This window comes from Galendromus occidentalis, unplaced genomic scaffold (assembly GCF_000255335.2).
Source record: "Galendromus occidentalis unplaced genomic scaffold, Mocc_1.1 scf7180000077451, whole genome shotgun sequence".
Taxonomy (NCBI): domain Eukaryota; kingdom Metazoa; phylum Arthropoda; class Arachnida; order Mesostigmata; family Phytoseiidae; genus Galendromus; species Galendromus occidentalis.
In genome coordinates this window covers 511,145-524,030 of record NW_003805439.1, presented here as the reverse complement: position 1 = coordinate 524,030, position 12,886 = coordinate 511,145, and the positions used below count along the sequence as shown (strand labels likewise).

General features: G+C 50.6%; 2 protein-coding genes across 2 annotated transcripts; one reads left to right on the top strand and one right to left on the bottom strand.

Moving 5' to 3' along the window:
- Positions 1 to 792: 792 nt before the first annotated feature.
- Positions 793 to 3,427, bottom strand: TTLL12 (Tubulin tyrosine ligase-like 12). Its single transcript, XM_003743809.2, has 5 exons — positions 3,231 to 3,427; positions 2,693 to 2,802; positions 2,417 to 2,587; positions 2,000 to 2,325; positions 793 to 1,893 (listed from the first exon to the last, which is right to left on the bottom strand). The coding sequence occupies exons 1-5, from the start codon at positions 3,390 to 3,392 to the stop codon at positions 839 to 841; spliced, it is 1,824 nt and encodes a 607-aa protein (XP_003743857.1). The 5' UTR covers positions 3,393 to 3,427; the 3' UTR covers positions 793 to 838.
- Positions 3,428 to 4,307: 880 nt separating this feature from the next.
- On the top strand, positions 4,308 to 12,547 carry LOC100898126 (potassium/sodium hyperpolarization-activated cyclic nucleotide-gated channel 2). The gene is made up of 13 exons (XM_018639692.2): positions 4,308 to 4,511; positions 4,598 to 4,809; positions 4,973 to 5,198; positions 5,292 to 5,458; positions 7,502 to 7,648; positions 7,733 to 8,001; positions 8,156 to 8,374; positions 8,498 to 8,644; positions 8,725 to 8,872; positions 9,019 to 9,209; positions 9,331 to 9,415; positions 12,394 to 12,437; positions 12,530 to 12,547. Exons 1-13 carry the CDS (start codon positions 4,438 to 4,440, stop codon positions 12,545 to 12,547), a joined length of 1,947 nt encoding a protein of 648 aa, XP_018495208.2. The 5' UTR covers positions 4,308 to 4,437.
- Positions 12,548 to 12,886: the final 339 nt, after the last annotated feature.

Below are 12,886 nucleotides of genomic sequence, written 5' to 3'. Positions count from 1 at the left end.
AACATTCGTTCAGTTGGATGGGACCTCGAGAGCTGATGCTAGCTGACGACCCCTGGTACGAACCATGGGTCCGCACTTCCGGGTGCTGGGGTGCCGGTAGCTCCGGCTACGGTCGGAGTCCTTGCCAAGGAGTGTCCCACTCCTTCAATCCTCGATTGGCTTCACCTCACACAGCGCCCTCTGGTTCCTTGTACGACGAGGCCTGACTGCCTCCTTGACTCCTGGAGGGAAGCGTAGACCGTAGACTCACTGGCGCCCTCGTATTTCTCGATCACGAGACCACGTAGGCGACAGAGAGGCTTCAATGCCAGACGTGACGGTTTTTCGAGACGAACTTCAATTAGAGAACCGAGTGGAGTTCCTACAGGGACACTCGGAGCACCAAAGAGAGATCTCCCCGGGAGGCGGCGGCGAGCGGGGAGTGAGAAGACCGGGTTGGAAGTCTTTGAGGGAGCGCTCCGAGTGTATGGGGTAATTTTAGAGAAACGCCTCGTTGCAATTCACCGAGCGCTCATCTCGGTGCGGAGGCGCATTCGGGAATCGCATAAGGGACAAATGTCCTCCGAACCGATTCCCGTCGGATTCACTTTCAATTTTGATTCGATTCGCTGCCCGAAAGGAATTTCGGGAGAAGCATCGATGATAATTTCGGAGGTTTTCTGATTGGTTTTGGGTCATTTTCGTTGGCATCTACGTCCTTCGGCATCGTGAAGAAAGCTTCTCGATGGAACTCACGCTCCGCCCGACACAAATGAGAAGAGACCCGGATGACAGGGCGAAACTTTTATTCATGTTCATTCGAGTCGCGATTCTCGAAATAGGCTCGCATGATATCATTTCACAGAAGTTCAAGGATGTTGCCGGACGACAGATCATCTTTGAACAGGGCGTCGAAGACGTCCGCGAAGAATGTCGGGTAGAATTCGCACGCTCTCTTGCAATCAGGAGCCCAATTCAATTCGAGCAGTTTCGGCTGGATGCCTCCATCGTCCCACTCCAGCATGAGGTCGACTGCGTACATGGATCGCGACTGGGGACTGTCGCCGATTCCCCGTGGCGGGGCCATCTTTACAGCGTTCTGAAACAGTTCTCGGAGGGCGGCGAAAATTTTTCCTTCCACATTCTCCCATCGGACATCATTCTGTTGCTCAAACTCTTGAACGAACTCGTCACAAAGCATATTTTCCATCGTGATGTCGTCGGCGTAGTTCATCACAGTGAAATGTTTCTCGTAGACGTGGAAGTCATCGAGCGAGAAAGGTTTATTGGCGAAGCGAAGGTAGAACTTCTTGTGTACCCACAGCTTCAGCGGCCGCACGCTTCTGAGCAAGACGCAATACCGGATATCGAACTTGACTTTTCCTACTCCTGCTCGATTGAAAAGAACTGGATCGACTATGTATTTACACACGATCTTCGGGCCCGTCGTCGCGACCCGGGTTATGAACTCGACGTTCTCCGATATGTAAGTGTCGAGAGATCTCGCCAGATTGAAGGGTTTGACTATCCAATGGTTGTCGAGATTCGCATCCGCGCGCCGCTGAAAGTACGAGACGAATTTCGGCAGCTCGGTTCTCAGATTGAAAGTCGTGGCAATCCATTGCGGATAGGTTGTCAGATCATCCGCTTTCGGTGCTCCCCGTCGACTGACAACTGCGAAGAGATCTTTAACGGTGAGGATGTGCTCGAAAGGAAACTGATTGATCATCTTTTCGGGACATTCCCCCTGGAATTCCGCGAAGTCCTTGAAATGTGTGTTGAGCCAAACGATATCAGCCTCGTCGAAATTCGTGGTGACCTCATAACGACCGTCCCGTGTGAGGTTTTCCTGAAGGACCCTGTAGTCGGTGAATACCTTCAGACGGCGATCTCTGACGAAGCTCATCGCTGGACCTGCCGCGGAGGAATTCGATCAATCAGCTTAAGATGACTCTTTTTGACTCACGGGATGCAGCACTTATCCGCGGACTTATTGAGAGCTTAGGAAAACATTCCCCACCTTCGCCGTCGCCTCCATCCTTATATCCGGGCATCGTTTCCAAATGTCTGCCTCCCTGGAAAAACTCTTCATCGGGCTCCTCCTGATGGAAGTCTATGTGTCGGAAGTCGAAATCGTACCAGGGTAACAAAAGGGCCCTCGCGGTCTCTTCGTCGGTTGGCGGTCCCTCGATATAGTTCCGTGTGACCACGCTATTTTCCTCGATGTCTTCGATAGGGAACAACAAGGAGTAGGTTTGTTTATTTTTGTGATGATAAAGAGGCACTAAACGGAAATTCGGGCTCCTGGAATGAGATATTCTCGACCCGAGCTCATCCACGATATACCTGAAATATGATGAGAATTTTCCAATAATCTTATAGGCACTCGAACGTGTAATGACGATTAATGAATGAAAGCCTCGAGCTCGGTTCTGACCAGACTGGTAGACTGTCTTCGATTTCGGTCAACCCCAGAGAATACGTTTGTGCGTAACGCCAAATTCTCGGCAAAACTTCGTCAACATCCGAAGATGCTAGGTCCATCAGCGCAGCCAGTCTCTCCCTGAGAGCTCCATTGCACTCAAGAATGGTTTTCGCCGCATCCGGTCTGCCGGGAATAGAATGAAGAGTGAAATTCCCGTCCTCGCTTTGTCATGCGATCATGATCATCAATCATCACACGAAATACGTATATGAGGAAACGAGGCGTTACCTGAAAGTCCAAGCGTGATCACACAGATAGATTCCTTCGGGATCGGTCGCTCTGAGTCCATTCGGTTTCGACAATACGACAACAAGCTCGCTTTCTTCGCCCTCATCGTCCTTATGGGAATGGGAAAACGAAACATCATCACTCATCACCTAGCTCGTGCCCTCGGGCCAAACCCTTCCGTCGCAATCCAAAAATTGGTTTTCCCTCTCTTCGCTTGGTTTCCTTCCTCATAATGCGCCTGATGAGTTCCATGAGTGATCGATCGATAAAAATATACGCTGCGAACTTCAAATGGTTGCGCGCCCCGACCCGAGACAGACAGCCTCGGAGGCTCAGCCCCGGAGCCCGCGCAGAAGAGGGCGGTTCGCGAACTTGAAATCGATAGCTCTCAAGAGAGATTCTCCGAAGCAAATGACACGCCTGAACTTCCATCTTTGTGAAACATGGGTTTGAGACCACGACATGGGTATGAGACGAAGTGGAATTAGCGATATTGGGTGTCAAAGTTTTGATAATATCAGCTGAGCGATTCACGAACCTGCAAGCGAGCGAAGGAGAAGGTTCCACCGGAGTCAAAAGTCTCCGAACACAATTTCCGGTAGAGAGCTGACCAGAAATGCTCTGGCACGCCACTTGTTTCGAGTTGCGTCCTGTGACTCGTTAGAAAATTCAAAAACTCTGGATCTAATGGAACACCCATGCTGCGAGACCACCGCGAGGCTCCTGACGTACGACGAGAAATGCTTCCATCGATGTAAACATTCGTGTCTTATAGCGCGGGAGGGAATCAGTTTTTTCAGGCGCTGGTAGCGACCAGGGTGCGAGCGATAGCTCGCTCGCCGCTCGGAAACCGCATTTTGGTTCTAGCGTGCTTGCAGACCTCGCACCGAACCATTCGGCGCTACTTGACCGGGCGCAAGGAAAATCGGGCACCGGGACGATTGGAGTGCGTGCCTTGAATGAGACAGCCCGAAGCGGATAGTGATAATTTATGAAGAAGAGGGAAGGGCGCTCTTCTCTCATCCTGAATCCATATTTTTCTCAATTTTCTGATGCCTTATATAGAATCGCGTCCCGAGAGAGGACAGGCTCCCCTTCATCAGGCAGGAGAGACTACTTATGGACTCTGGCTTCAAGGGTCTCAATGATGGGTGTCTCCACTGTACTGTAGAGCGGAGATGTTTTTCTTCGCGATCAGAATGTGGGAACGTGCTCGCTCCGAACGCTCATCCGTTGTGTAACCCCGAGCGATTGATTCACGTACGACATACACGAGGCTTTTTGTGGAATTAGGCGCTGAAAATTGGAATCTTCTCCGTCCAGGTCTCTTCTTCGGTCCTTGTGGAGAGTTGGCAATTGGCAAGCATGAGATTGACGCATGGCGGCGAATTCGAAAATCTCATTCCACCGCCTGATCTGCAATGGGGCACAATTGATGTTCTCCATGACCAAAGGAGGGCTATCTCTCGGAAGGCTCAGCCCCTCGGGGCTGAGCTGAATTCTCCTGAGCAGCGACAGCGAGAGAAAACATGCGGTAGTAGCCGGCGATCGGTTCGTTCTCGATACCTCTACCGTATGCAAAATCTGTAGATCGCGGACGTGCAACGTGCACCCTAAATGAGTTCCTGTGTTCGATGACAGAAAAAGGTAGTGTGAACTCTCGGTATTGTTTGTAGCGCTCGGGCGCGGCTTGGGCATCGCTGGCAAGCCTCGTTTAAGTGAATTTTGAAATCTTTGTGCTTGTAATGACGAAAGACGACCTGAGAGCTAGTGCCCATCCGCATAACGGAAACCTCGAAGAATGTTACTACACGGTGGGGTGAGTCGTTGTTGGGGCCCTCGCATCTATTACGTATGGGAGTCAGTCCTCCCCGCCCCTACTGACCAGCTTACGATTCCTGCTAGGCTCCCAGACGATGCTCGGGAACGCTTCCGATCCTTTCGCGCGGTGTTCCAGCCTCGACAGACCAGGACTCCGTCCTCGAGTGAGGCCAGAGTTGATTCTCGTCGACGATATGCTCGATCCACGAAGAAAGAGCCACTGAGTCATTTCCGTTATTTCGGTATAGACAAACCAATAAAAGACGATCGACAAGACGAGAAACTGAGGGCTAGTGGTATGTGCTTGGGCTCGTCGTGACGTTGAGCGACTCGGGAAAGCTTCATCGCGGCATGGGGGCTCGATCTTCCTCGAGGAATCCCCACGCTGTGGCAATGGATTTTTCACCATCGTGGCCCGGTAGCAGCTTCATGAGACCTCAAGTCAGCTATCCTAAACAGGTCCATCATGCACGCCGACCCGGCACAATCTCGAGAAACTCTTCAGTCCCAATCGAGGTTTCGAGGAGTCCGTCGACGCCGACACGAGACAGAAGAGGAAAATTTTCGAGAAGCATCTGCGAGGTTTCTTCGTAGATAAACGAAGACACGCTTTGAAAAAGTATGACAGGTTGCATGCTGACGAAGAATCAGCCCACTGGGTATCTCATCCATGGAGCGACGCGAGGTACGTTCCTGCCATATCCGTTCGATTCTCGTATGGAAGACTAGCGCTAAGGAGACCGAGCTCAAATTTGTTCATGTTGCGTCGTATCGACAGACTGCGGTGGGAGGTCGTGATGGTGATCGTGTGCATAGTGAACATGATCCTCCTCCCGGTGATGGTTGCTTTCCTTGACTATTACGACTGGTGGAGTGAGTGCCTCGTCTTCAATCTGTTCTTTGACGCGATCTTCACCCTTGACATGGCCTACAATTTTCGCACAGGTCAGTGACGCGAGCCGATCGAGAAGGCGGACTCGATTTCTCTGACTGAACTTTCAGGATTTATTCCATTTTCGGATTGTGGGTCGCAGTAGTCTGAGAAATTCTCGCGGCCTCGAGCTTGAAATCCAGTCTCGAGCCATCGACCGAGTTCTCAGGCGGCAAGTTCCGGCATCTGCATGGAAAACACCACGAAGGACGCGATAAGACCCAGCGACGTAATGAATGTGCTCCGGTCCATGCTGTAGAATTTTCCCGCAGTCAATTGGAGACCTCCGACCACTCCCATCTGACTCTGAGTGAGTTCGAGTTGATGCTCGTACAATTCCGAGTGGGTTCTGAGGCCAAACTGGTTGATGGTAGTTATAGAGACCTTCGGACTCTGGCACAGGGAGGCTGCGCTGAAGAGCAATAACAGCAAACTCATGGTTCCGTATGCCGTATCCAAAGCCCAGTTGTACAATCCGAATGCCGTGAGACCCTTGGTCGACATCTGGAAGGGAAACTTGGATTCAGTCTCCCCAGAGAGATTTAGAGCCCGCGAGAGTCGAACCATGGAGGAGCACTCGTGGACGGAAGGATATATCGATAATCTGTGTATCGATGCATGGATAATGAGATTCACTCACGACGAAGAAACTGTTGACTTCGAGGCAGAGCTGCAGCACCCCGATGGAATGGAGAGCGAAGACCATGGTGCAGAAAATGTTATCTATTTTCTGGATGAGTATGCACAGATCTTCCGGGGAGAAAAAATGGAATTCAGTCACCCATGGAATCGGCCAAAGAGAAGGAAGGATGGAAAAACGCTTGTCGAATGGGAACTAAGCGATCACGAACCGGCATGAATGAGTCGAAGTTTCAGCATATCTCCTGGATTATTCATCGTATCCGCCATCAGCATATCCCGCATCAGTTCGTCGTATCTCCGGAATTTGGAGACCAGAAGCTGGAATTGAGAGTTGTGTCAAGGAGTTTCGAGTTTCCTGGAGAACTTCGCGAACCAAAGGGGAACTCACAATGTTCAGGAAACTGAAGGTTAGAAGCACAGTCGAAATCGTGCCCGATATCAGAAGGCGCTCCATGGAGAACGTGATGATCGCCATGATATGCACCACGGGGACCATTGAGCCCGAGATATCACTCGGTTTCAACAAGAGATCCTTTTCGACGAATTTATCGAATTTCCCCTCAAAAATGAATGCGGCATAATCTGTGGGAATCCGAGAAGCTTCGAAGATCCACACCGTCATCACACAGTGGGTGGAAACTTTGCCGATGAACAAGCCCGTGGCGTCTGAGACATTACTGAAGTTAGTCAGCAAGAATACAAGTCATCCAGATCCCCCGAAAGTTATCTGGAATCTTACTCACAATTATGCCGGAGCTTATCCAGGCGTCGGAGTAGTTGGAATATCGCATCGTTGTGCTGAGCGAACTTCCAATGAAAGACGATGCAGCCGAGTGCTTTCAGGACGTCGAAAACGCGTTTGATCACTTCACCCTTGCCCTGGTTGAAAATGAGCACAAGTGTGGCCCGCAAAAACCAGATCATAAGGTTGGAACGCACGAACATCTGGTACAAACTCCGTCCATGAGCGAGCCTGAAAAAGTAGCATGGCCATGCGACGAGAGTTTATCGGGGATCCGATGAGAACCGAGCTCAAGCGGTCCCACAGACACTCGAGCAACCTGAATTCGCGTGAAGAGAGAACCCACTTTTTCTCTCCAGGGGATTCGATTCCCAGATGTCTCAGGCTGGTGAAAACATGTCTAAGGATCCAGGAAGATCTGAAGTCTTCCTTTGCGAAGAGCATCTCCGAAGTTGTCGTGGACTCGCTCTGTAATCGAGATTACAGTCATGCGATCAGGAGCGCCGACCAGTCGATAATCTCGCGGCGGACCGAGGAAGATTAACGAGCTCTAGAACAACTGTTGTTCATCCCCCAGGACTGCTTCGAGAGCTGAATGATTCGAGCTTTCGTTTGAGGAATTTCTCAAATCAAGCGGAACCATGCTTCGAGAAGAGGAAATTATATTTTACAGGTGTATTGAAGCGAACGGGCATGCAACACAAAGTCAGTCTGTCCCCCGTCGACATTCAAAGACATTATTTTCACGGCTGGTTCACTTTGGATCTGATTTCTACCCTTCCGTTCGACTACACTCTGCCTCATGTGATCGAGATGTTCAGTGAGTACGATCATAATAGTCGATAGATTCTGGAGCATTCGACAGCGATGGACAATCCCGGATAACCTTCTTTTGCGCAAACAGGTGACACGGATTTCGTGTTGGGAGCTCGACTCTTGACATTGGGGAAGTTTCTAGGCTTACTCCGCCTGCTTCGGGTTTGTCGAATGGTGAGGTACCTGACAAAACTTCAGACTTCATTCTCATCTTCGACGCAGTGGGCCTCGCTGCGTATGTTGAATATGGTCCTGCTGATGCTACTCACTGCGCACTGGAACGGGTGCTTGCATTTCTTGGTGAATTCCTGTCTCGATTTTCCGGACCGCGGCTGGATATCCCTGACAGGGATAAAGGTATACTTGTACGAAGGATGGAATTTCCCCATGTGGTTCCGGTGCTTCGTTTATGATGCTCTACAGATGGTCATGATTTCGAAAACTGACGATCGATGGAGCACCGGGGCATCTCTCGCGTCGGATCGGTGGAAAATTACTCGCGACCTTTCAGGATGCTTCCTGGACCGTGCAGTATTCCTGGTGCCTTTTCAATTCGATATCTCAAATGCTCTGCATTGGGTACGGGCGAATGGCGCCAGAAACCCTCGTGGACATGTGGTTCACATTATGGGGCATGCTGAGCGGATCTGTCGGTTTCTGCTTGATCATCGCACACATATCCTCGGTATGGCAACAAATGGACGCTCCGAGGAAACTGCATCGACAGAAGGTGAAGCTGGAGAGATCGTTCGCATGTGCGACTTATGACTTTCATACTTCCGGAGTTTTGCGGGGAAACGCCGGCGCTGTCCGCTCCGAGAGGTCACGTTCTCCGAGCACGACTTCTTTGCAGATGGCAGAACTCGAGGACTACATGTCTTATAAAGGCTTCGAATCGAAGCTGCGCTCAAAGATACGTGATTATTTCGAGCAGCGATACAATGGTCGAGTTTTTGATGAAGAGAGCATCCTAGCATCCATGTCGGAACCGCTCAGAGAGGTTAGATATATTCACCGACAGCTGCAGGAAAGAATTCCGCAATATACGACACAGATAAACGAAGAAACTCCGATTTGCAGCTTATAATGAGGCACTCTTGCGAAACAATGATCTCTTCCCTGCCGTTTCTCACGTCTGCGGAGCCTCCGTTCCTGAACGAACTGGTCTTACAACTTAAAGCCGAACTTTATCAACCGGATGACATCATCGTTGCCTACGGGACCGTCGGTAAGAGCTCAAGAATTTGGCAGATGCGCAAGGCGCACCAAGTGGAGTTCTCAGACCCGAGAACGCCGAAACTCTAGCATCATTATCTATCTACGCGTCGTATCGAACGAAGGTTTTTCGAGAGATGAATTATTATTGAATTCCAGGGGAAAAGATGTTCTTTATACAGTCTGGAGAAGTCACCGTGCTAAACCACGACGGTGACATTCTAGCAACTCTCCACGAGGGTCAACATTTTGGCGAGCTCAGTATCCTCACACGATGTGAGCGGAATGCTACCGTTAAAGCCGCCACGCATTGTCGGTGCCTCACGCTAGACACCGCTGACTTTCACCATGTCAGTTCCCGTAGACATCATTTTTTAGTCCATTGCCGCTTATTGTCCACAAAAGCCCCGCGTCATTCTGATTGACCATTTCCCTAGCAGGCTCTAATCGGAGCGATTGTTCAAATTCAAGGTGTTAATTCATTTTCCGCACATCGAGGCTTCGATACGGAAGCTGACCAAAGATATCCAGACGATGCGAGAGCAGATGAAAGACGGTGACGTCGGGAATCTGCTGGACTCGACTCGAGAAACGACAGCAACGGTGGTAACGTTCACAAAAACTCCTGAGAACAAGAGACGGGGTAAAGCCACCGCGCACAATGTATGAGAAATGTATAGAATGCCGATTATGGTTCGGGACTCCCGGAAACTCGGACGAATCCGCCGAAACTCCGACCTTTTCCTCTGAACAACGCCGTTTTATTTAAATGAGCTACAGTATCGTTTGATTGATCGATTAATTGGTTTGTGTCGAATGATTTTTTAATGAACTTATAAACGCGTGTCCGAATGGTCCTGCGGCCGCACTCGTTTCTCGGAGACGTGGATGCTCGCCTCCATGCTTGTTCAGGGCTCTCTTAATTGTCAGCTCGAAGTGCATACGATTTTGTTGAGGCTAGCGCGACAATTTTCGAGCTCGGCTGGCACCTCACGCATCGGCTGGTCCCTCGCCCTCGGTGAATTAATTTCTGGAAAAATAATCATGCTCTTTCGATTGAATAGAAGTGTAATCATTCCATAGTGAGAAACTCAACGAGTCTTCTAATTTTTACGACTCGACCATCGGAACCACGTGGTACTCCTCAAATTGGGCGGGAACACGCTCTTTTGAGCATCAGTGATCTCGCTCCCAGCAGAAACGCTTATCATAGAAGCAAGACAGCAGTGTGGGGATCCAGAAGTACATTCATTCCGCTTTAGAATATAGATTCGAGACATCTCTCTCGACATCAATGTACAGTTAATTTCCCCTAGCGTGACTTCAGCCGGAGCCGCAGCGTGTCGATAGGAAGCCCACGGGCTTCAATCGCGTGAGATCAAACGTGAGATTCAATCAATAATATCGTTATAGCTGTCCCCCGGAGTCGGCGGGAGACAGTTCAGGAAAAGTCGTTTGGGAAGCATTCGGCATCAATGAAGAAATCATCCTCGAGTCGACCTCTCGAACAAACACGGCATCATTCGAAGGCGGTCCCTCAGTCAAACCGGATCCGACTCTCTCGTTGCGAGACATCATTCGCCGAGTCCCGTCCTCTCGAGCTCATTCAATTTAATGATTGAGTTAATCCGAGCGCATCCTCAGCCGGGAGCGATGCGAGACTTTCAAGGCGTGTCTTCGTCGCATCCGAGGAGATTCGTGCGCTCATTGCACGTAGATGTCGGTTGTTGCCCGACGATCCTAGTGATACCCGAACGAATTATTGAGGCCATTCCGCTACCAGTTTCGGCGCTGGGTGCAGGAGTCGATTCCTCGTGCACTTCGACCTCGGTACCTTGAGAAAAATGGAAACGCTCGTGTCAATCGAAAAAGAGTGCCTTCACCCGTGATCTCATGGCAAGCATATCGAGACCTCGGCTCAAGACACTCACTGGGCGTCTGCGGTGACGCTGCACTACGCTGACGGCTCTGCGGATTTGTGTACTGAGTGTACTGCTGGTACTGCGGATGGAAGTTGTGGATGGCGTCATCCATAATATCTTTGGGATTCATGGTTTCCTGCAACAACATTCCCGCGATTGGGTCAGGATCTGGACTTCAACCCGTCGGAAGCACGAGTCACATGGGTATGGGTGGTATCAGTTCGGACGGCTCAACCTGCTCGAGGACGCGGCCGTACCTTCAGACTTGAAGAGATGGATTGCATGGTCGTGGCGCTTCTCGCCGCGGGCACTCCGTTCCTGCTGTCGTACACGCCGACGGGGAAAGCATAACGGAAAGCCAATGCGGCCATGAACATCTCGATGCAGATGAGGAAATTTTGATGCGCAGCGGCAATCGTGGCGGCTTCGAGTTGCGCGCCGCTCTTTCTGTCATCTCTGTGGAATACGAAAGCCAGACAGACCCCTTGCCAATAAGAGAGAAAGATAATCGACTTGACGGTGAAGAATTTCCAAACTGGATCAAAGGGCCTCAAGAGTTCCTTCGTCGCGGAATAGAAAAGGAACAGTCCGTAGAGCGCTAGCGTCACGGAAGCGTTGTCGATCATCGAGATGTAAACAGATCCGGAGTTGAATTCCCAGTTGTTCGGGTTGTAGTTTCCTAACGGGTACATTAGCAAAATCACGATGCTCATCAGAGGTTTGATGGCACAGAACTGCAGGGTGGCTTGTTTGCAGAACCTCAGGAATCCGATCGTGTAGGTGTGTCCGGAGAGACAGCACGTTCCGCGCCAGTAGGATGTGGGGATCGGTTTGCCCCGGATCTCGGCCATTATATTGCCTTCCCCGCCCAAGTATTCGTAGCACAGCGAGAGGAAACTGTAGATCACGACAGCTGGAAGCAGAGTCTGATTTCAGATTCGCGCCTTGATCTTTTCCAGAATTTCCTCGAGCGGACGATCAATCCGATCATAATTCGCATATACTCGTACGTCGCAATGTTACGCGTCGTTCGGAGCTTACGAACCTTCATACCAATCACGCACAGCATTGAAATAGATGTAATAGTTCTCTTTGAGGAACAACAGCGACAGCCATGACTGTAAACCGTATATGGGGACGAAGAATAGAATGCGAACAATCCAGCGTTGCTCCGAGGGCAGCGTGTAGCTCCTCAGGTGTAGGTAAATCTGTGTCGGAATACAGGTCAGTGAATTACGTAAGCTGTGTAAACTATCTGGGTCCTCCGCTCGTTCGACAAACTGCGAACCTCATTACGTTACCTGGCGGCATGTGATGAGCGTCGCAGTCCAAACAAAAAGGCCCGAGATCAGTTTGGCGCTTCTCGTCTGTAAGAACATCATAGAAGTCTCTGCGGTGGACTCGCTCGCGGTCGCGGCATCGGTGAGGCTTGACAGCTCCATCTCCTTCTCTATGGATGAAAATAACTGTTTCAAGAAAAGCTCGACGCGGGACTCATTCGAAACTGATCATCCCACTGGGGCAGTGCTCATCCGGATGGGGCTCAGACGACGCGCGAACGGTCAAGGATGAGGAGGGTCATTGGAGCGCTAAATCCTAGCGGCTGCCAAAGGGCCCAGCAGTGTCATTCGCAATCCATATGTTGCGGGCGGGGAGGTATCTCTGCCTCCCAGAAGCATGGAAATCGACCCCCCCCCCTGTTTTTCATTCGGCAGGAACGAGTCTCTGATCCATGGTCGTTTTCCTAGGTTATGCTTTTCGAGTGACTACTCCGCCGACTAATCGAGGAGACTCATCGCGAGAGGATCCAGGCTTTGTTGATTTATCTCTCGGCGAGCGACCAGCTTTCCGGCCATATGGATCAATGGAGGAAGGAACAGCGGGCTGGTACTTGAGCTACTCGGCGTGAATCCTTCGTTTACCCGATCGGGGACACCCCCAGTCTTTTGATCATACTCGAAATGTCAACGCCTACGCGAATTGGAGTGGCCAAATACATACCTGTGGTCGAGGCCAAAATCGCAGATACTCAGTTTCAGCGATTATCGCTCTGGAGCTCAGCACTCAATGACAGTAGGATCCTATACACCGTGGCCAGGATTCTT

What these genes read in the sequence shown, in the direction of transcription:
- TTLL12 (XM_003743809.2), bottom strand. Translation starts at nt 3,392, where the DNA reads ATGGGTGTTCCATTAGATCCAGAGTTTTTGAATTTTCTAACGAGTCAC. An exon ending in TCTCCTTCGCTCGCTTGCAG is followed by an intron (nt 2,803 to 3,230) that starts GTTCGTGAATCG and finishes CATTCCCATAAG; the next exon opens with GACGATGAGGGCGAAGAAAG. An exon ending in GATCACGCTTGGACTTTCAG is followed by an intron (nt 2,588 to 2,692) that starts GTAACGCCTCGT and finishes TATTCCCGGCAG; the next exon opens with ACCGGATGCGGCGAAAACCA.
- LOC100898126 (XM_018639692.2), top strand. Translation starts at nt 4,438, where the DNA reads ATGACGAAAGACGACCTGAGAGCTAGTGCCCATCCGCATAACGGAAAC. An exon ending in TATCCCTGACAGGGATAAAG is followed by an intron (nt 8,002 to 8,155) that starts GTATACTTGTAC and finishes GCGACCTTTCAG; the next exon opens with GATGCTTCCTGGACCGTGCA. An exon ending in TGTCGGAACCGCTCAGAGAG is followed by an intron (nt 8,645 to 8,724) that starts GTTAGATATATT and finishes TCCGATTTGCAG; the next exon opens with CTTATAATGAGGCACTCTTG.